General features: G+C 46.7%; 1 protein-coding gene across 7 annotated transcripts in view; it reads right to left on the bottom strand.

The window, feature by feature from the left end:
- LOC144485487 (NACHT, LRR and PYD domains-containing protein 3-like) overlaps positions 1–23,293 on the bottom strand; it is a 190,384-nt gene that overhangs the window by 65,870 nt on the left and 101,221 nt on the right. For all 7 annotated transcript variants that reach the window (XM_078203616.1, XM_078203619.1, XM_078203618.1 and 4 more), the window contains 5 exons: positions 22,909–23,079; positions 18,756–18,926; positions 13,456–13,626; positions 6,775–6,945; positions 805–972 (listed from right to left, as the gene is read on the bottom strand). In XM_078203616.1, the coding sequence (XP_078059742.1) occupies positions 805–972; positions 6,775–6,945; positions 13,456–13,626; positions 18,756–18,926; positions 22,909–23,079 (852 nt within the window). The remainder of the gene's footprint in view (positions 1–804; positions 973–6,774; positions 6,946–13,455; positions 13,627–18,755; positions 18,927–22,908; positions 23,080–23,293) is intronic.

The raw sequence follows: 23,293 nt of genomic DNA, 5'->3' as shown, positions 1-23,293 counted from the left end.
CCTCGACTCTGCTCTGATGGAGCTCCCCGGGGTCACTGTGCTGTAAATAGGGTGTGTGCTCTCTCTTCCTCGACTCTGCTCTGATAGAGCTCCCCGGGGTCACTGCTGTAAATAGGGTGTGTGCTCTCTCTTCCCCGACTCTACTCTGGTGGAGTTCCCCGGGGTCACTGTGCTGTAAATAGGGTGTGTGCTGTCTCTTCCCCGAATCTACTCTGGTGGAGCTCCCCGGGGTCACTGTGCTGTAAATAGGGTGTGTGCTGTCTCTTCCCCGACTCTACTCTGCTGGAGTTCCCCGGGGTCACTGTGCTGTAAATAGGGTGTGTGCTCTCTCTTCCCCGACTCTACTCTGCTGGAGCTCCCCGGGGTCACTGTGCTGTAAATAGGGTGTGTGCTCTCTCTTCCTCGACTCTGCTCTGATGGAGCTCCCCGGGGTCACTGTGCTGTAAATAGGGTGTGTGCTGTCTCTTCCCCAACTCTACTCCACTATGATGGAGCTCCCCGGGGTCACTGTGCTGTAAATAGGGTGTGTGCTCTCTCTTCCCCGACTCTACTCTGCTGTGATGGAGCTCCCCGGGGTCACTGTGCTGTAAATAGGGTGTGTGCTCTCTCTTCCCCGACTCTTGTCTGCTCTGATGGAGCTCCCAGGGTCGCAGTACCGAAGATCCTGGGAGAAATATGCAGCAGTTTCAGTTTGGGGGAATTTTCACACATACCATTGCTGCTACTTGGAAGATTCAGGCCCATTTATACTTTAAATCGATTTATATTTTAATTGTTACACTAAAAATTCACACAAACACTCACCAGATCTCCTCCAGACTGCTGCAGGTCAGTATGAGGCGGCGGAGAGCAGGGGCAGATTGATCTGTGAAGGAGTTTGATTCCAGGTACAGAATCCTCAGTGACTGGTTTGTACTGAGAGCGGAGGCGAGATCCTCAGCACAAGAATCTGTGAGAGCGTTCTTATACAGACTGGAGACCAGAGAGAGGAATAACAGGAATCAGGCTCAATCCCCAGTGTTTTAAATAATACTGTTAATAACAATAATAATGTATTGTATCAGACATTCCAAACACACAACCTGCATTTCTGTAGAATGAGGAAATACTCAATGCTGAAAATGAAATATAAATAAACTGGAAATGCTCAGCAGGTTAGCTAAATACATGTGAAGAGAGAAACAGGGGTAAAGTTTGAGCTTCCATTGGAACTGGGAACGGGCAGTGAATTGACAGGTTTGAAGTGACAGCGGTGGGTGGCTGGGGAAGAAACAAAGAAAGGACAAACTGGAATTACAGGAGTGATTAAATGATAAAAGTGATGATGGGACAGGACCACAATCACAGGATCCCCATGTCCTTACTCGGAGTGGCTCGGGAGGGACATGGGATGGTCAGTGGTTTGGGAATGCAGTTTGTGGTGAGGTTGAAGATAATGGCTGTGATTTTACCAGAAGCTCTGAAGTCCCAGCATGGGGATTGGAAATGGGTGGTGTGTCCGTGTGGGCAGGATAGGCAGAGTTATGACGGTGATATTGTCAGAGGGGGACAATTAACGGCTGGCAGGCAGGGGGAGGTGCCCACTGAGGCAGCCCGGGCACGGGGCAGTCCCAGTTCAGGCAATGCTGGCACCATCTCCAAAGGCAGCAGGACTTTCAAACACAGCAGCTCTGGAGGGAGCAGCGAGGGAGCTCTGCTTATTGAATGAGGGGCTGAAATGTCAGAAAGCAGAGCAAGGTTTGCGCCCCCCCCCCCTCCCCCTCCCTGGAGGGGCTCCTCCCGGCTGCTCAGGCTCGGAGGGAGGTCCTGTTCCCTCAGGACGGGAGGAGATTATCCCATCGGTACAAGCCAGTCTGGATGGAGATTGCTGGGAGGTGAGCAGGTTTCAGACACGTGGTTACAGAGTGGAAAAGGATCAATGTCCTGATGTGTTCTGCCACGGTGAGTGCAGCACAGCCTGATATGTGAATAAGGATGAGAGGGAAATTGTGGAAAGAACATCTCCACCCAGACACTGGCAATGCAAAGGACTTGCAGAATGTCACTGGCTGTCCTGTCTGGAGACAATACACATCTCTGTAACCTGTGCTTAATGCTGCCTTCTCTCACATTATCTGTCTCTTTAAGACCTGGTTGGCTGTAGGGATTCGCATTCTAATCAGGATTCTGGAACTTGATTTTGTGTCTCTGTGTCCTGTTTGAGAGCAGATTTCCACTCCATCTGACGAAGGAGCAGCGCTCCGAAAGCTAATGGTATTTGCTACCAAATAAACCTGTTGGACTTTAACCTGGTGTTGTTAAAACTCTTACAATGCAAAGGCAGCAGTGTTGACTGTCAGAGACATGTCCGTTAGGCTGCCACCAGCATAGGCTGGAGCAGGGCTGACCAACATATTCACTGGGCAAACACACGTCAATGTTTTTCTCACTCAAGCGGCCGATGAGTAAATTTCAGAATGATAAAGTTTGGCACCGCAGAAATTTCAATTAAAAACTAAACTGAGATATGAAAAGAAACAACTTGCTGAGCACAATAATGAGTAATAAATAAAGATGATTATTAGAGTTTAATCCTCATCAATCACAAATTGTTTCTCTCCCACATTTGCTGCAGATTGGCTCAAAAACCTATCAGCAGCAAACATGGGAAAGAAACGGGATGTGATTGGAGGAGCAGCTCCATGCAGATTCTTCCATTCAAACTGAACTGTGTGACTGAGATTCTGGAAACTCGCTCCGGGGGCCGCATTGAGGGGCTTCGAGGGTCACATTCGCCCCTTGGTCCACACGTTGGACAACCCTGGGCTACTGCATGTGTTTGATGGGTGAGTAACAATTTGTGTGTTTGGAAAGAGAGCAAACATCATCAGGGAATGAGTGAAGAAGAGTGGAGACATCCAGGTCTTGCCATCCTTACGCCAATGGAAGATGAAGTGCTGGATCAGGAAGGCCTGGGGGCAGAGTGGGTAATTACTGCTGGTGAGATGGGTTGAGTGGGTGGCCTAATGAATGGGCACAGGAGAGCGTCTGGTGAGGACAAAACATAGAGCTTGTTTATCCATCACTGGTCACAGAGAGCAGTCTGAAGGACGTATTGGGATAGGAACAAAATAACTAGGAACAGCAGAAGGCCATTCAGCCCCTCGAGCATACTCCATCACGGCTGATCTAATTATAGTCTCAACTCTTTTCCCCGTAACCCTTGATTCGCTTCTCAATCCAAAATCATTCTGAACTCAGCCTGGAATATATTCAATGACTCTGCCGCCACGAGTCTCCAGGGAAGAGAATTCCACTGACCAGCCACCATCTAAAAAAATAAATTTCTCCTCATCTCAGTCTTAAGGGACTGACAATTACATTTTAAAATCTGTCCCTTGTTCTGGTCTCTCTTACAAGAAGAAACAGCCTCTCAGCAACCACCCTGTCTCATCCCCTCAATGCGATCACCTTTTAATCTTCTGAACTTTCATAGATATTGCTCCAATCTGTCCAAATTTCCCTCGTAAAATAAACCTCTCCATCCCAGGAATCAGCCGAGTGAACTTACTCTGAACTGGTTCCAATACAATTCTATCCTTTTTTAAGTAAAGAGCTCAACACTGTACACATTACTCCAGTTGTGGAGCCTCCCTGAGCCTCTCCACATCCCCTGGAAACATCTTTGCATCCTCCTCACAATTCAGATTTTCACCTCGTTTTCCATTATTCGCAAATTTGGAAATATTATATTTGATCCCCACATCCATATCATTCATGTCGATTCTGAATAGCTGAGACCCAAACACTGATCCCTGCCGTACTCCACTCGTTAGCGGCTCTCAACCCAAAAATAACCCATTTATTCCAACTCCTTGTTTCTGTCCATTGATCAGTTCTCAATCCATGCTGGTATATTCCTCCCAATCCCACGTGCTCCAATTTTATTTAATAACCTCTTGTGTGTGAATCATGCAACTGTAGAATCCCTAGTGTAGGAATCGTCATTCGGCCCATCGAGACACACTGACAGAGGAACTTACCAAGGTCCGCTCCCCATAAACTCACTAATTTACTCGGGCTAATCCACCAAACCTACACATCTTGGGACACGAAGGGCAATTTTACCATGGCCAATCCATCTACCATGCATACCTTTGGAGTGTGGGAGGAAACCGGAGCACCCAGAGGAAACACACACACACATGGGGAGAATGTGGAAACTCCACACAGTCACCCAAGGCTGGAATTGAACCCGGGCCCCTGGCTGTGACGCAACAATGTTAACCACTGTGTCACCGTGCCAGCCTTTCATAAATCCATGTTGGCCCTGTCTAATCCTGCCATTAATTTTGAAGTGTTCTGTTATCACTTCCTTTATTATAGATTATTATAGGATTTCCATACCATCAATGTCAGACTAATAGATCTGCAGTTGCCCGGTTTCCCGTAACCCCACATATTTACGCCGCTAATCCACCTAAACTACACATCTTGGACACCAACGGGCAATTTAGCATGGCCAATCCACCCAACCTGCACAGTTTGTTTGGACTATGGGAGGAAACAGGAGCAGCCGGAGGAAACCCACACAGACACGGGGAGAACGTGAAAACTCCACAGACAGTCGTCCAAAGCTGGAATGAATCCGGGACCCTGACGCTGTGAGGCAGCAGTGCCAACCCCGGTGCCACATCTTCACTTAATCTAATACACTCCTTGAATTAGCAACGGCTGGAACACTTCTGCTGCTGTTTTTCAAATGAAAGGAATCTATTTTTGTTGGAAACGCCACACATTTGCACATCACCATGTCTAAAACAGCTTGTTTTGTGTTTGTCACTGGAACGTGCTTCTCCAGGAAATTGCTTGAATAGATTCTGTGAACGAATCTTCTATTCAACTTTTGACAATTTGATTCTTGCAAAAGACCTAATTCAGAAGCGAATTATACAGTAAATGGAAGAACATCAGAACATTGACCTACAGAGGGATCTGTGTGTACAAGTGCACAGATCCCTGAAAGTGACAACACAGGTGGATGAGGTGGTCAAGAAGGCAGACAGCACGCTCGTCTTCATCGACCGCAGCATCGAGTATAAAAGTTACAAAGAACAAAACAGCACAGGAACAGGCCCTTCGGCCCTCCAAGCCCGCGCCGCTCCCTGGTCCAAACTAGACCATTCTTTTGTATCCCTCCATTCTCACTCCGTTCATATGGCTGTCTAGATAAGTCTTAAACGTTCCCAGTGTGTCCGCCTCCACCACCTTGCCTGGCAGCGCATTCCAGGCCCCCACCACCCTCTGTGTAAAATATGTCCGTCTGATATCTGTGTTAAACCTCCCCCCCTTCACCTTGAACCTATGACCCCTCATGAACGTCACCACCGACCTGGGGAAAAGCTTCCCACCGTTCACCCTATCAATGCCTTTCATAATTTTATACACCTCTATTGGGTCATCCCTCATCCTCCGTCTTTCCAGTGAGGACAACCCCAGTTTACCCAATCTCTCCTCATAACTAAGCCCTTCCATACCAGGCAGCATCCTGGTAAACCTCCTCTGCACTCTCTCTAAAGCCTCCACGTCCTTCTGGTAGTGTGGCGACCAGAACTGGGCGCAGTGTTCCAAATGCGGCTGAACCAACGTTCTATACATCTGCAACATCAGACCCCAACTTTTATACTCTATGCCCCGTCCTATAAAGGCAAGCATGCCATATGCCTTCTTCACTACCTTCTCCACCTGAGACGTCACCTTGAAGGATCTGTGGACTTGCACACCCAGGTCCCTCTGCGTATCTACACCCTTTATGGTTCTGCCATTTATCATATAGCTCCCTCCTACGTTAGTTCTACCAAAATGCATCACTTCGCATTTATCTGGATTGAACTCCATCTGCCATTTCTTTGCCCAAATTTCCAGCCTATCTATATCCTTCTGTAGCCTCTGACAATGTTCCTCACTATCTGCAAGTCCAGCCATTTTCGTGTCGTCCGCAAACTTACTGATCACCCCAGTTACACCTTCTTCCAGATCGTTTATATAAATCACAAACAGCAGAGGTCCCAATACAGAGCCCTGCGGAACACCACTAGTCACAGGCCTCCAGCCGGAAAAAGACCCTTCCACTACCACCCTCTGTCTTCTGTGACCAAGCCAGTTCTCCACCCATCGAGCCACCTCCCCCTTTATCCCATGAGATCCAAGTTGGCAAGTGATGTAACGGCCGTATGAAACTTTAATAAGGCCACATTTGTAATATTGCTTGCAGTTCTGTTCGCCACACTATCAGATGGATGTGGATGCTTTGGAGAGAGTGCAAAGAAGGTTTACCAGAATGTTGCCTGATCAAGGAGGGTTAAGGTATGAGGAGAGGTTGGATAATCACGGATTGTTTTCGTGACAAAAAGGGAGATTGAGAGGTGACCTGACAGAGGATACACAATTATGAGAGGCATCGACATGGTGGGTAGTCAGAGACTTTTTCCTCGTCTGGAATGGTCAACTACAAGAGGGCACAGGATGAAGGTGAGAGGGGAAAAGTTTGGGGAGATGTGTGGGGTAAGTTTTCTCACAGAGGGTGGTGGGTGCCTGGAATGCACTGCCAATGGAGGTGGTGGAAGCAGGCACGTTCCCAATGTTCAAGGTGTATCTTAATAGACACATGAACAAGAGAGGAACAGAGGAACAGATAACAATAGTAATGGGTTTTTTATACAAATACCAGTGGTGAAATTATATTGTTGAATATTCAGTTATTATAAACACAATGTCACACAGTCTGCTACTTACTGCAGTTTCTGTATTTTACAGTCCGGATTCCTCAGAGCCACAGACAGCAGTTTCACTCCGGAATCTCCCAGGTTATTGGAACCCAGATACAGATCTATCAGTGAGCGGTTTGTACTGAGAGCAGAGGCCAGGTCCTCGGCACAAGAATCTGTGAGATCGTTACCATAGAGACTGGAGATCAGAGAGAGAAAAATAACAGGAATCAGGGTAATTCCACAGTGTTTTTAAGAATAAGATCATTAACAATAATAATGTACAGCGCGGGACATTCAAGAAACACAACTTCAGTTGATACAGAAGGCAAAATTCTATTGATGCTGTAAATCTGAAATATGAATAAATATGTTGGAAACTCTCATCAGGTCAGGCAATATCTGTGAAGAGAGAAACAGATTTAGTTTCAGTTCAATTCGCTAAACTTAGAAATTGGAAATAGCGGTGAATTAAATTGTTTTAAGTGACAGGGAGCTGGGGATGGGCGGGTGACAAGGAAAGAACAAAATGGAAGTGCCAGACTGATTAAATGACAAAAAGGATGATGGTGAAAGGGAAGAGCACAGGATTCCCATGTCCTTACCCTGAGTCATAGGGAGGGACATGGGATGGCCAGTGGCTCAGGAATGGAGTGTGTGGTGGGGTTGAAGATGATGCGACAGAAACCTTTCTCACACTGCCAGTGGTTCGGGTCTGGAATTCACAGCCGGGAAGTGTGGTGGAGGTCGGCTGCATCGAAGCAGTCAAAAAGGAATGAGATGATTATTTAAATATAAACAATGAGCGAGGATACGAGAAAAACGCTGGAGAATGACCAATTCCTAATGCTAATTTGGTGAGCTGGTGCAGACACGATGGGCCAAATGGCCTCATTGTGCTCCGTAAGAATTCTGTGAAGATAGTGGTTGGAAATGTATCGATATTTCAGCTGGAAGTCGGTGATGTTGCCGTGTGGACAGTGTTAGTCGCCATGGTCCTCAGTGAAATATTAACATTTCTCTCCAATAGAGAGAGACAATTAGTTACATGTAGCTTCAGGGACACAACTTAGTAAACGTGAGGCAATGGGAGGAGGTGGGACTCCATGAACCCCACAGCCGGTAAGAGGACCAAACCCTCAACATTAGCGTCATTCTACATCACACTCGAGACATGAACCAACTGAACTAACCAACTCCACACAGAGCCAGAACGGGCACATAAATATCTGACAGGTGAGGGGAATCCGTCCACTCAGGCAGCACAGGCAGAATCACTGAATTGTTACAGAGCAGAAGGAGGCCATTCGGCCCATTGTGTCTGCACTGACTCTCCGATTGAGAAAAGCATTAAGTGTCATTCCCCCACCTTCCCCCAAATCCCTGTGCATTCCAGAGCTTAACCACTGGCTGCAGGGGAAGACCCCATTCAGGCAGAGCTGGCACCAGATTAAAAGGCAGCCAGCAGCACTTTTAAAGGCTCTGTAGGGAGCAGTGAGGGAGCCCTGGTTAATGAACAAAGGGCTGAAATGGCAGAAGGCAGATTAAACCCAATTCGCTGACACTTCCCTGGAAATTCTCAAGGATATATCTGTTTCGAAGGAGGCTCTGTTCCCTCAGGACTGGAGGACGAGACCTGTCACATCAACCCAAGCAAGTCTGGATGGAAACTGCCGAGGGCCAGAGCAGGCAGCACGTGGCTGCAGTGAGGCAAAAGGATCAATAACCTGATATGTTCTGACAAGGTGAGCGTTAAACTTACAGGCTGATATGTGAATAAGGATGAAAGAGAAATTATGGAAAGAACATCTCCACCCAGACACTGGCAATGTCCAGACAGCAGCATCAATCTTCAGGAACATGTCAGCCTCTCTGTGAAGGGTTCCGGTCAGTCAGAGATGACTGCTGCACTGCCGACACTGAGTGCCCATCCTGGTGGTCCCATGATGGGCAGTCTGGCAGCACCATAGGCTTGTGTGTGTCTTTGATGGGTGAGTAACAATGGAAATTTATGTGCTTGTAGAAGAGGGCACTCAGCGTCAGAGAAGGAGCCAAGAGTGACAGTGTCTGGATTGTGTCATCCTTATGCCAATGGAAGATGCAGTGCTGGAGCTGGGAGACCTGGAGGCTGGGTGGGCAATCGCTGATGGGGAGATGGGTTGTGGATCCAGAGAGTGTGAGTGAGTGAATGGATGGGCACAGGAGAGACTCTGCTGCTGAGTCCCAAACCTGGTGCTTGTGTGTCTTCCATTGGTCACATGGAGCTCTGGGTTAGGAACAGTCTCCAGGACATGTTGGAATGTGTATTACCCTCTAACATTCTTCACTCTCTCACACAAAACAACAGCTGCGGTGAGCGGGATACGTGCGTGCAGCTCTGAAGATGAGGAGGGGTCGTCAGAGGGTGGATTGTCATATTATTGCCCATAACGTCCGCCAGAGCAGATAATGTCTCACACGATTAGCAAAGGGGTTACAATCTGGCAGCACAGGGCAGCACACACAAACCCGAGCAGCTGATGGAGGCAGGAATAGCTGAGTTCACTCACACTTGAGGGGAGAGGGCAGATCCAGCTTGTGGAAGATGAAATGTGACTGGAGTCTTTAACAATGCAGCAGATACTGGAGCTGCAGCGTAGGATACTTTAACATTTGGTGGAGTTTCCAAAGGCTGTGTGTATCCATACACAAAGGATGGAGAAGTCAATCCAGGCCAGCAGTGTTACCATGTCTCAGGTCTGAGCACAAATAGCATCCTCCACAGAGAGATTGGTGACCTTCATGGAGAGTCACATCCAGCCTATCACCCACAGGAAATACACATTAACCTGCATGTTCTCACCACCTCCATGAGCTCTGTGGAACACGGGCTGTGGGAGGGGTGGGAAAATGTGCCTGGAGTAACTGTCAGGCCCTCCCCAGCTGAGCAGGGAGGGTCCAGTTTGCCCTGAATGGATAGAGGAGCGGCTGCCTGCAGTATTCGGGAGCTCCTCTCAGGATGCCCCTGGTGTGGGCAGTGGGTCCCCTTCTGCTCCGACTGTGACACAAGCACCTCACAAAGCTATGATGTCAGAGACAACTCCAGCATCTGTGCAGAGGACCCGCAGTTGGCCGGATCCTTCCAGGACTCAGGAAATCCGAGGACAAAGGCCACGGTCATCGAAATTCCCAGAGGAGAGGAGAGAGGTAAGATGCTGCCTGCAGCTCAGCGGAAAGTGCGGGGATGCCGGTGGTTGTCATGGTGGGGTTGCTTCCTTGGGTTTCACAGGATTATACTTTGTTATTACTGGTCACTTTGTTATGTCTGTATTTTGAGTAAATTCAGAGATGGAGCACCACTAAAAAAATCCTTCACCATATTACTGGGTCTTTAACAGTTCACTGGGAATGTGAGATGGGAAATACAGCACTGAATCAGGTCAATACAATTCCAATACCTTTGTTTCATGTCGTGACGGCTCCAGGAAAATTATAAAACATTCACAGAAACAGCAACAGGGCTGCAGAAGGTGAAATATTTATTACACTGAATGGCTGTGTGAGTGTGACTCATGGAAAACATGTCTGTATTATGGTTCACAAAAGAGGTGGAACGTCTTGTCAAGAGGAAGAAGGAAGCGTATGTTAGGTTGAGAAAACAAGGTTCAGTTGGCTCGATGGAGGGTTACAAGTTAGCAAGGAATGAGCTGAAAAAGGGTCTTAGGAGAGCTAGGAGGGGACATGAGAAGTCCTTGGCAGGTCGGATCAAGGAAAACCCCAAGGCTTTTTTCTCTTATATGAGGAATAAAAGAATGACCAGGGTGAGGTTAGGGCCGGTCAAGGACGGCAGTGGGAATTTGTGCATGGAGTCAGAAGAGATAGGAGAGGTGATGAATGAATACTTTTCTTCGGTGTTCACCAAGGAGAGGAGCCATGTTTTTGAGGAAGAGAGGGTGTCACAGGCTGATAGGCGGGAGGAAGTAGATGTTCAGAGGGAAGATGTACTAGCAATTTTGAATAAACTGAAAGTTGATAAGTCCCCTGGGCCTGATGAAATATATCCTAGGATTCTTTGGGAGGCAAGGGATGAGATAGCAGAGCCTTTGGCATTGAACTTTGGGTCCTCACTGTCCACGGGGGTGGTGCCAGAGGACTGGAGAGTGGCGAATGTTGTTCCTCTGTTTAAGAAAGGGAATAGAAATGACTCTGGTAATTATAGGCCGGTTAGTCTTACTTCGGTGGTCGGTAAGTTGATGGAAAAGGTCCTTAGGGATAGGATTTACAACCATTTAGAAAGATGCAGCTTAATCCGGGATAGTCAGCACGGATTTGTGAAGGGCAAGTCTTGCCTCACAAATTTGATAGAATTTTTCGAGGAGGTAGTGCAGTTGATGTCATATATATATGGATTTTAGTAAGGCGTTTGATAAAGTCCCCCACGGTCGGCTTATGAAGAAAGTAAGGATGTGTGGGATAGAGGGAAGTTTGGCCGATTGGATAGGTAACTGGCTATCTAACAGAAGACAGAGGGTGGTGGTGGATGCAAAATTTTCGGACTGGAAACCGGTTACCAGCGGAGTGCCACAGGGATCAGTACTTGGTCCTCTGCTATTTGTAATTTTTATAAATGACTTGGAGGAGGGGACTGAAGGGTGGATCAGTAAATTTGCTGATGACATCAAGATTGGTGGAGTAGTGGATGAGGTGGAGGGCTGTTGTAGGCTGCAAAGAGATATAGATAGGATGCAGAGCTGGGCTGAAAAATGGCAAATGGAGTTTAACCCTGACAAATGCGAGGTGATTCATTTTGGTAGGACAAATTTAAATGTGGATTACAGGGTCAAAGGTCGGGTTCTGAAGAATGTGGAGGAACAGAGAGATCTTGGGGTTCATATCCATAGATCTCTGAAGGTTGCCACTCAAGTGGATAGAGCCGTGAAGAAGGCCTGTAGTGTGTTGGCGTTCATTAACAGGGGGTTTGAGTTTAAGAGCCATGGGGTTACGCTGCAACTGTACAGGACCTTGGTGAGACCGCATTTGGAATATTGAGTGCAGTTCTGGTCACCTCACTACAAGAAGGATGTGGAGACACTGGAAAGAGTGCAAAGGAGATTTACCAGGATGCAGCCTGGTTTGGAGGGTAGGTCTTATGAGGAAAGGTTGAGGGAACTTGGGCTTTTCTCTTTGGAGCGGAGGAGGTTGAGAGGAGACTTGATAGAGGTTTATAAGATGATGAGGGGGATAGATAGAGTGAACGTTCAAAGACTATTTCCTCGGGTGAATGGAGCGGTAATCAGGGGGCATAACTATAGGGTTCATGGTGAGAGATATAGGAAGGATGTCCGAGGTAGGTTTTTTACTCTCGAGAGTGGTTGGGGTGTGGAATGGACTGCCTGCAGTGATAGTGGAGTCAGAAACTTTGGGAACATTTAAGAAGCTATTGGATAGGCACATGGAGTACTTCGGGATGATAGGGAGGAAATAGCTTGATCTGGGTTTCAGACAAAGCTCAGCACAACATCGTGGGCCGAAGGGCCTGTTCTGTGCTGTACTGTTCTATGTTCTAGCTGTATGAAACTTCAGTTGGCCACATTGGAATATTGCTTGCAGTTCCGTTCGCGACACTACCAGAATGATGTGGATGCTTTGGAGATGGTGCAAGGAAGGTTTACCAGAATGTTGCCTGGTCAAGGACGGTTAGGTTATGAGGAGAGGTTGTTTCAACACAGATTGTTTCACTACAAAAAGGGAGGCTGAGGGGTGACCTGATGGAGGTGTCCACAATTATGAGAAGCATCAATATGGTGGATAGTCAGAGACTTTTCTCCAGGGTGGAATGGTCAACTACAAGAGGGCACAGGATGAAGGTGAGAGGGGCAAAGTTTGGAGGGAGGTGTGTGGGGTAAGTTTTCACCCAGAGGGTGGTGGGTGCCTGGAAGGCACTGCCAATGGAGGTGGCAGAAGCAGGCACGTTTCCAATGTCCAAGGTGCATCTTGGTAGATACATGAACAAGAGACAAACAGAGGAATAGAAACCGCAAATTAGCAGTAAGTTCTGGGTCTGAATAAGCGTTAGGAGGCGCCACAGGCTTGGTGGGCTGAAGGGCCTGTCACTGTGCTGTGCGGTTCTTTGTTCTTCTTTGTATATGAAGATTAAAATCACCCGTGGTTATTGCAATATGTTTTTACAAGGCCCCGTTATTTTTCCTGTGTACTGTGTCGGAGATTGTGACTGTTGTTAGGAGCCGATAAATGATTCCCACAAGTGAACTTTTAACTTTGTTAAATCTTATCTCTATCCAAACTGATTCTGCATCTTGAACTAAGTTCAGCTCTCGCGACTGTACTGACATCTGTTACTAACAGAGTGACTCCACCACCATGTCCTGTCCTCCATTTACTGTCATCTATTCACTCTCCCCCTTTTCACAGATCAATGGATGTTGTGTCCGGGGAGAGCTGTGCACATCTGAGGAGGAGGAGAGGACCTCAGAGGGTGAACCATAACATTATTCCCCCACTCCCTCAACATAAGGATCTGTGGGACTGATATCCCATTGCTCAGGGATCAGAGAGAGAAGCAACAGGAGTCAGAGGAAAAGCAGTTTTCCTGATTCATAACTGACGCCAATAGTAATGGGCAGTGTTTTTTATACAAATACCAGTGGTGAAATTATATTGTTGAATATTCAGTTATTATAAACACAATCTCACACAGTCTGCTACTTACTACAGTTTCTGTATTTTACAGTCCGGATTCCTCAGAGCCACAGACAGCAGTTTCACTCCTGAATCTCCCAGTTTATTGACACTCAGATCCAGATCTATCAGTGAGCGGTTTGTACTGAGAGCAGAGGCCAGGTCCTCGGCACAAGAATCTGTGAGATCGTTACCACGGAGACTGGAGATCAGAGAGAGAAAAATAACAGGAATCAGAGTAAATCCACAGTGTTTTTAAGAATAAGATCATTAACAATAATAATGTACAGCGCGGGACATTCAAGAAACACAACTTCAGTTCATACAGAAGGCAAAATTCTATTGATGCTGTAAATCTGAAATATGAATAAAATATGTGGAAAATCGCAGCAGGACAGGCAGCATCTGTGAAGAAACAGATTTAGTTTCAGTTCAATTAGCTAAAATTAAAACTTGGGAGTAGCAGTGAATTAAATTGTTTTAAGTGACAGGGAGCTGGGGATGGGCGGGTGACAAGGAAAGAACAAAATGGAAGTGCCGGAGTGATTAAACGACAAAAAGGATGATGGTGAAAGGGAAGAGCACAGGATTCCCATGTCCTTACCCTGAGTCACAGGGAGGGACATGGGATGGTCAGTGGCTCAGGAATGGAGTGTGTGGTGGGGTTGAAGATGATGAGAGAGAAACCTTTTTCACGATGCCAGTGGTTCGGGTCTGGAATGTACAGTCTGGAAGTGTGGTGGGGGCAGGCTGATTCGAGGCATCACAGAGGGCAGTCGATGAACAATCGAATGAAACAATGTGCAAAGATACGAGGAGAAGGCAGGAGAATGAGACAAATTCCTAATCCTAGTTTGGTGAGCCGGTGCAGACACATTTCGCCTCGTGGTGCTCCGCAATAATTCTGTGAAGATAATGGTTGGAAATGTATGGAGATTTTAACTGGAAGCTGGTGATGTTGCAGTGTCAACAGGGTGAGGTAATTTAGCCAGTGTCCACACAGGGCCATTGGTATCTCTCTCAGGTAGAATCAGAGAATTGTTACAGAGCAGAAGGAAACCATTCGGCCCATGCTCTCTGCACTGACTCTCTGAATGAGCAATTTACTAAGTGTCATTCCCCCAAATTCTCCCCGTAACCCTGCACAATCTTCCTTTTCAGATCATAATCCAATTCCCTTTGGAAATGTTCAACTGAACGTGTCTCCACCACACTCCCAGACAGTGAACTCCAGCCCTTAACCACTCGCTGCAGGGGAAGTCCCGGTTCAGGCAATGCTGGCACGGGCAGCACTTTGATAGGCGGCAGCCCTGGAGAGACCAGTGAGGAAGACCTGGTTACTGAACAAAGGGCTGGAGTGGGAGGAGAAAGATTAAACTCAATTCAATGATGCACTTGGCAACACTTGGTACTCTTCCCCAAGGCTACGTGAGTTTGGAGCAAATTTCTGTTCTCTCAGGACTGGACAGTATCTGCCACATCAATCCAAGTATATCGGGATGGAGATTACTGGAGACCTGAGTAGGCGTGGGTTATATGCTTGCATGAGGCAAAAGGATGAATAATTTGCCAAGTTCTGACAAGGTGGTGAAGCATTTTATAACATATAATCTGAGGCATATGGGGTCGAATGAGAATGAAAGTGAAATGGTAGAAAGGCCATCCCCACACAGACACAGGCAATGCCCAGAAAGCAGCATCGACTGTCAGAGACATGTCAGCCTCTCTCTGCAGGGTTCTAGTTAGTCAGATAACTCTAGCACTGTGAGAATGGGATGGTCAGAGGCAAGAGGCTTTCCCTGCGTAGACATGATGGTCAGTCAGGTTCTCACCAGCATAGGCTTGTGTCTTTGATGGGAGAGTAACAATGGAACTTTATGTGCCTGTAGAAGAGAGCACGAAACGTCAGGGAATGAAGTAAAAATGATGACAGCGTCCAGATCTTGTAATCCTTACACGTAGAATTAGCAGCGCTGGAGCTGGGAGAACAGCAGATAGTGTGGGAAATCGCTGATTGTGATACTGGTTGTGGAGCTGAGAGTGTGCGGTCGAATGGATGGACACAGGAGACTCTCTGGTGCCTGCAACACACAGAGCTTGTGTGCCCATCACCGGTCACATGGAACCGGCTGAAGGATGTGTTGGAATGTACATTTTGTCACAAACTATGTCTTGAAGAAATATACTGAATATTGAAGGATATTGAATTTGATGATCAGCCATGAACAAAATGAATGGTGGAGCAGGACTCGAAGGGCCGAATGGCCGACTCCTGCTTCTAGTTTCTATTTTAATCATGTTTCTCTGCAGGTTATGTTGTCGGCACCGTGCTGTCTGTAGCCGGTTTCCTTTATTGTTACTGAAGCAGTATAATTGACATCATGTTGATTTTAATCTGAACTAATGCAGTGTTCTGTTGTTTCAGTGTTTCCCCTGGGATGGCAGAGTAGAGCTTGATTGCGGGTGATTGACAGGTTATGACATGTGACTGAGGGACAGCTATTTTTCACAGAACATTCTAGTTTTAATTCTGCTTTCAGAAGCTGCTTGAAGTTAAGACAAACAGCAGTGCTGTTTCCCTCTCTGAAGTTGGAGTTTTTGCTGTTTAAGTGTTGCTGTGTTGGAAGCTGTCAGAGACTGGGGTTACCTCTCTGCGGTTGGGCTGTTCGGAGGCGACATCCTTCTCTGAAAACAATTGTCTGTTGGCTCTCCGGAAGTGGTAGAAAGCTGGAAATCGGCATCACGTGAGCTTACTTGTTTTTGTGCTAACTAATGTTGGAGAAGGGTGTATGTCTGTGGATATTGCTTTATATTGGAACAACAGAGATAGCTAGCTGTTAAGAGTTATACTGTGTCATGTTTAAGTCTTGCAATTGGTGAAGGTTATGCTAATTCTTGTTGTTATATTCTAACTGCATTCTTAAATAAACTGTGTTTGATAAAAGCATCCTAGTGGGTCACTCGATTCATACCTGGAGTGAAACACCTCATGCTCATCAATGCCAAAATCAAATGTAAAACCAAGTGTCCAGGCTAACTTCACAAAACACCTTGGAGTTTCTGGTCTGCATCTTAACAATTGCCTCCATTCACTCTGTACTCTTCCTCACAAATCAAGGGCTGTGTGACTGGGTGACGTGTGTCCCCCTGTAAGCATGTGAACGGGTCCTCAGAGTCACCGTCACATTGTTCCCCTACACCCAGGGCACAGAAATCAATGTGATTGACATTCCACTGCATTGGGATCAGAGAGAGAGAAATCACAGGAATCAGTGAAAATTCAGGTTCTGGTTCAGAACTTCCAACCCCTGGGCCTTTATAGAGTTTTTCAGCACAGAAAGAGGCCCTTCGGCCCATCGTGTCTGTGTCAGCCATCAAGCACCAATCTATTCTAATCCATTTCCAGCACTTGCTCCATAGCCTTGTCTGCTGCGGCATTTCAAGTGCTTGTCTGAATGCTTCTTAAATGTTGCGAGTGTTCCTGACTCCACCACCCTTTCAGACAGTGAGATCCAGATTCCCACCACCCTCTGGGTGAAAAAGCTTTTCCACAGAACCATAGAATCCCCACTGTGCAGAAGGTGCCCAATCGCGCCATCGACTCTGCACTGACTGTCCGAAAAAGCCAGGCCCACACAACTGCTTATCACTGGACATTTATCATGGCAAATCCACTGAAACTACATATCTTTGGACATGAAATGATAATTTAGCATGGTCGATCCACCTAACCTACACATCTTTGGACTGTGTGAGGAAACCAGAGTACCTGACAGAAACACGCACACACGGGGGGAACATGCAAGCTCCACACAGGCAGTCACCTGAGGCCAGAATTAAACAAAGGTCCCTGACGTTGTGAGGCAGCAATGCTAACCACTGTGTCATCTTCAATTCTCCTCTGAAACTCCTGCCCAATGCCTTAAATCTATGCCCCTGGTTATTGTCTCCTAAAACAAAGGGGAAAGGTTTATTTCTATAATTTGATACAACTCCACATGGTCGTCTCCCAGCCTTCCCCGTCTGAAAAAAATAACAGGAGCATTGACATACAGATGGATCTGTGCGTACTTGTCCACTGATGCCTGAAAGTGGTAACACAGGTGGATAACTTGGTCAACAAGGCATGCAGCATGCTTGCTTCATTGGCCAGGGCATCAGGTATAAAAGTTGGCAAGTTATGTTACAGCTGTATTATACTTTAGTTCGGCCCAACATGGAATATTGCGTGCAGTGCTGATCGCCAGACAACCAGAAGGATGTGGCTGCTTTGGAGAAGGTGTAAAGAAGGTTTACAAGGATGTTGCCTGGTCTGGTTAAGGTATGAAGAGAAGTTGAATAAACTCGGATTGTTTTCACTGGAAAGACGGAGGCTGGGGGGCGACCTGATAGAGGCAGATATATGGTTGATAGTTGGAGTCTTTTCCCCAGGGTGGAAATGTCAACTACAAGGCGGGACAGTTTGAAGGCAAGAGGGGGAAAGTTTAGAGGAGACGTGCGGGGAAAGTTTTCACATAGAGAGTGGTGGGTGCCTCGAATGCACAGTCAGTGAAGTTGACGGAAGCAGGCACGTTCCCAATGTTCAAGGTTAATCCTGATAGAAACATGAACAGGAGATGAACAGAGGAATAGAAACTGCGTATGAGCAATAAGTACTGGGTCTGAATAAGAATGAGGAGTCGCTGCAGGCTTGGTGGGTCGAAGGGCCTGTTACTGTGCTGCATGGCTCTTTGTTCTTCTTTGTACATGAATGTTAAAATCACCCGTGATTATTGCAGAATGTTTTTACAAGACCCCATTAATATTCCTGTGTCGGAGATTCTGAATATTGTTCGGGGCCTATAAAAGATTCCTACAAGTGATCTTTTAACTTTGTTAATTCTTATCTCTACCCAAACTGATTCTGCATCTTGATAATTGGAACTAAGTTCAGCTCTCGCTGCTGTACTGACATCTGTTACTAACAGCGAGACTCCACCACCATGTCCTGTCCTCCATTTACTGTCATCCACTCACTCTCCCCCCTTTCACAGAGCAATGGATGCTGTGTCCGGGGAGAGCTGTGCACATCTGAGGAGGAGGAGAGGACCTCAGAGGGTGAACCATAACATTATTCCCCCACTCCCTCAACATAAGGATTTGTGGGACTGACATCCCATTGCTCAGGGATCAGAGAGAGAAGCAACAGGAGTCAGAGGAAAAGCAGTTTTCCTGATTCATAACTGACGCCAATAGTAATGGGCAGTGTTTTTTATACAAATACCAGTGGTGAAATTATATTGTTGAATATTCAGTTATTATAAACACAATCTCACACAGTCTGCTACTTACTACAGTTTCTGTATTTTACAGTCCGGATTACTCAGAGCCACAGACAGCAGTTTCACTCCGGAATCTCCCAGTTTATTGTAACCCAGATTCAGATCTATCAGTGAGCGGTTTGTACTGAGAACAGAGGCCAGGTCCTCGGCACAAGAATCAGTGAGAGCGTTACCATAGAGACTGGAGATCAGAGAGAGAAAAATAACAGGAATCAGGGTAAATCCACAGTGTTTTTAAGAATAAGGTCATTAACAATAATAATGTACAGCGCAGAACATTCAAGAAACACAACTTGAGTTCACACAGAAGGCAAAATTCTATTGATGCTGTAAATCTGAAATATGAATGAATCTGTTGGAAACTCTCATCAGGTCAGGCAATATCTGTGAAGATAGAAACAGATTTAGTTTCAGTTCAATTCGCGAAACTTAGAAATTGGAAATAGCGGTGAATTAAAGTGTTTTAAGTGACAGGGAGCTGGGGATGGGCGGGTGACAAGGAAAAAACGAAATGGAAGTGCCAGACTGATTAAATGACAAAAAGGATGATGGTGAAAGGGAAGAGCACAGGATTCCCATGTCCTTACCCTGAGTCACAGGGAGGGACATGGGATGGTCAGTGGCTCAGGAATGGAGTGTGTGGTGGGGTTGAAGATGATGAGAGAGAAACCTTTCTCACACTGCCAGTGGTTCGGGTCTGGAATTCACAGCCGGGAAGTGTGGTGGAGGTCGGCTGCATCGAAGCAGTCAAAAAGGAATTAGATGATTATTTGAATATAAAGAATGAGCGGGGATACGAGAAAAACGCTGGAGAATGACTCAAATTCCTAATGCTAATTTGGTGAGCTGGTGCAGACACGATGGGCCAAATGGCCTCATTGTGCACCGTAAGAATTCTGCAAAAATAATGGTTGGAAATGTATCGATATTTCAACTGGAAGTTGGTGATGTTGCCGTGTGGACAGTGTTAGTCGCCATGGTCCTCAATAAAATGTTAATACTGATAGGCAAAGGGATCTGGGTGTACAGGTCCACAGATCACTGAAAGTGGCAATGCAGGTGGGGAAGGTAGTCAAGAAGGCATACGGCATGCTTGCCTTCATCGGCCGGGGCATTGAGTTTAAAAATTGGCAAGTCATGTTGCAGCTTTATAGAACCTTCGTTCGGCCGCACTTGGAATATAGTGTTCAATTCTGGTCGCCACTCTACCAGAAGGATGTGGAGGCTTTGGAGAGGGTACAGAAAAGATTGACCAGGATGTTGCCTGGTATGGAGGGCATTAGCTATGAGGAGAGGTTGGAGAAACTTGGTTTGTTCTCACTGGAGCGACGGAGGTTGAGGGGAGACCTGATATAGGTCGACAAGATTATGAGAGGCATGGACAGAGTGGATAATTGGAAGCTTTTTCACAGCGTAGAAGAGTCAATTGCTAGGGGGGGTACAGGTTTAAGGTGCGAGGGGCAAGGTTTAAAGGAGATGTACGAGGCAGATTTTTTACACAGTAGTGGGCGCCTGGAACTCGTTGCTGGGGGAGGTAGTAGAAGCAGATATGGTGGTGACGTTTAAGGGGCGTCTTGACAAGTACATGAATAGGATGGGAATAGAGGGATATGGTCCCCGGAAGGGTAGGGGGTATTAGTTAAGTCAGGCAGCATGGTGGGTGCAGTCTTGGAGGGCCGAAGGGCCTGTTCCTGTGCTGTAATTTTCTTTGTTCTTTGTGTTTCTCTCCAATCGAGAGAGAGACAGTTTGTTACATGTAGCTTCAGGGATACAATTTAATAAACGTGCGGCAATGGGAGGAGATGGGATTCCATGAACCCCACAGCCGGTAAGAGGACCAAACCCTCAGATTTAGCATCATTCTACATCACACTCTAAACACCAAACCAAATGAACTAACCAACTCCACATATAACCAAACAGGCACATTAATATCTGACAGGTTCGGGAAATCCGTGCACTCAGGCAGCACAGGCAGAATCACTGAATTGTTACAGAGCAGGAGGAGGCTATTCGGCCCATCGTGTCTGCACTGACTCTCCGAATGAGCAACTCACCTTCCCCCAAATCCCTGTGCATTCCAGAGCTTAACCACTGTCTGCAGGGGAAGACCCCATTCTGGCAGAGCTGGCACCAGATTTAAAGGCAGCCAGCAGCACTTTTAAAGGCTCTGAAGGGAGCAGTGAGGGAGCCCTGGTTAATGAACAAAGAGCTGAAATGGCAGAAGGCAGATTCAACCCAATTCGCTGACACTTCCCTGGAAATTCTCAAGGCTATATCGGTTTGGAGGGAGGTTCTGTTCCCTCAGGAGTGGAGGAGACGACCTGTCACATCAACCCAAGCAAGTCTGGATAGAAACTGCCGAGGGCCAGAGCAGGCAGCACGTGGCTGCAGTGAGGCAAAGGATCAATAACCTGATATGTTCTGACAAGGTGAGCGTTAAACTTACAGGCTGATATGTGAATAAGGATGAAAGAGGAATGGTGGAAAGAACATCTCCACCCAGACACTGGCAATGTCCAGACAGCAGCATCAATCTTCAGGAACATGTCAGCCTCTCTGTGAAGGGTTCCGGTCAGTCAGAGATGACTGCTGCACTGCCGACACTGAGTGACCATCCTGGTGGTCCCATGATGGGCAGTCTGGCAGCATCATAGGCTTGTGTGTGTCTTTGATGGGTGAGTAACAATGGAAATTTATGTGCTTGTAGAAGAGGGCTCACAGCGTCAGAGAAGGAGCCAAGAGTGACAGTGTCTGGATTGTGTCATCCTTATGCCAATGGAAGATGCAGTGCTGGAGCTGGGAGACCTGGAGGCTGGGTGGGCAATCGCTGATGGTGAGATGGGTTGTGGACCCAGAGAGAGTGAGTGAGTGAATGGATGGGCACCGGAGAGGCTCTGCTGCTGAGTCCATAACTTGGAGCTTGTGTGTTCATCATTGGTCACATGGAGCTCTGGGTTAGGAACAGTCAGAAGTTTAACAGCACCAGGTTAAAGTCCATCAGGTTTATTTGGTAGCAAATGCCACTAGCTTTCGGAGCGCTGCCCCTTCGTCAGGTGGAGTGTAGAAATGCTCACAAACAGGGCATACAGAGACACAAACTCAATTTACAGAATAATGACTGGAATGCAGTCTTTACAGATAACCAAGTCTTAAAGGTACAAACAGTGTGAGTGGAGGGAGCATTAAGCACAGGTTAAAGAGATGTGTATTGTCTCCAGACAGGACAGCCAGTGAGATTCTGCAAGTCCAGACAAGCTGTGGGCCATTCGGCCCATCAATCCTTCACTAACAACAATCCCGCCCAGGCCCTATAACAGTAACCCTACATATTAACTCTGCAAATCCCCCTGACATTAAGTGTCAATTTACCATCGCCGCTCAAACTAGCGTGCACATCTTTGGCATGTGGGAGGTAACTGAAGGAAACCTGCGCAGACACGGAGAGTACATGCAAACTCCACACAATCTGTCACCCAAGGCCGGAATTGACACGGGTCTCTGGCGCACTGAGTCAGCAGTGCTAACAGCTCTACCACCCTGCCGACCATGATCAGCCGTGGTTCGTCCCAATTGCAGTGAGTATCGAACGAATAATTTCTATATTTTTTCATAAGATAAGCCTGGCATGCCATGAAAGACTCAAGCCAACATTTTCTCAAATGTTTATAAAATACGTTCATAAGGTGACCAAAACTATATACGTTACTTCAGCTGTGCTGTGACCACAAACCTATCAGATTTGTGACTGCCGACCTTTGCTCCCAGGCGAATTGTCCCTCATTGCCTTTTCTGTTGATTTGTCAAAGCTGTCGGATCTTATAATATGAAGTCATGTGACTGGATCAGGTTGGGGATTCTGAGAGTCAGCACACCCGAAGGTAGAAATTCAATACAGTTTGCAGTTGCCAATGACTGGACCTCAGAGGGTGAACCATAACATTATTCCCCCACTCCCTCAACATAAGGATCTGTGGGACTGACATCCCATTGCTCAGAGATCAGAGAGAGAAGCAACAGGAGTCAGAGGAAAAGCAGTTTTCCTGATTCATAACTGACGCCAATAGTAACGGGCAGTGTTTTTTATACAAATACCAGTGGTGAAATTATATTGTTGAATATTCAGTTATTATAAACACAATCTCACACAGTCTGCTACTTACTCCAGTTTCTGTATTTTACAGTCCGGATTCCTCAGAGCCACAGACAGCAGTTTCACTCCTGAATCTCCCAGTTCATTGGAACCCAGATACAGATCTATCAGTGAGCGGTTTGTACTGAGAGCAGAGGCCAGGTCCTCGGCACAAGAATCTGTGAGATCGTTACCAGACAGACTGGAGATCAGAGAGAAAAATAACAGGAATCAGGGTAAATCCACAGTGTTTTTAAGAATAAGATCATTAACAATAATAATGTACAGCGCGGGACATTCAATGAGTATTCTAACTGAGTGCAGTCAGACAGAGACACCAGGAGATGGAGACAGTGAGTATTCTAACTGAGTGCAGTAAGACAGAGACACCAGGAGATGGAGACAGTGAGGGGGGT

This window comes from Mustelus asterias, unplaced genomic scaffold, assembly GCF_964213995.1.
Source record: "Mustelus asterias unplaced genomic scaffold, sMusAst1.hap1.1 HAP1_SCAFFOLD_195, whole genome shotgun sequence".
Lineage (NCBI taxonomy): Eukaryota > Metazoa > Chordata > Chondrichthyes > Carcharhiniformes > Triakidae > Mustelus > Mustelus asterias.
Note: the sequence above shows the minus strand (reverse complement) of the source record. Positions and strands in the feature narration are given on the sequence as shown.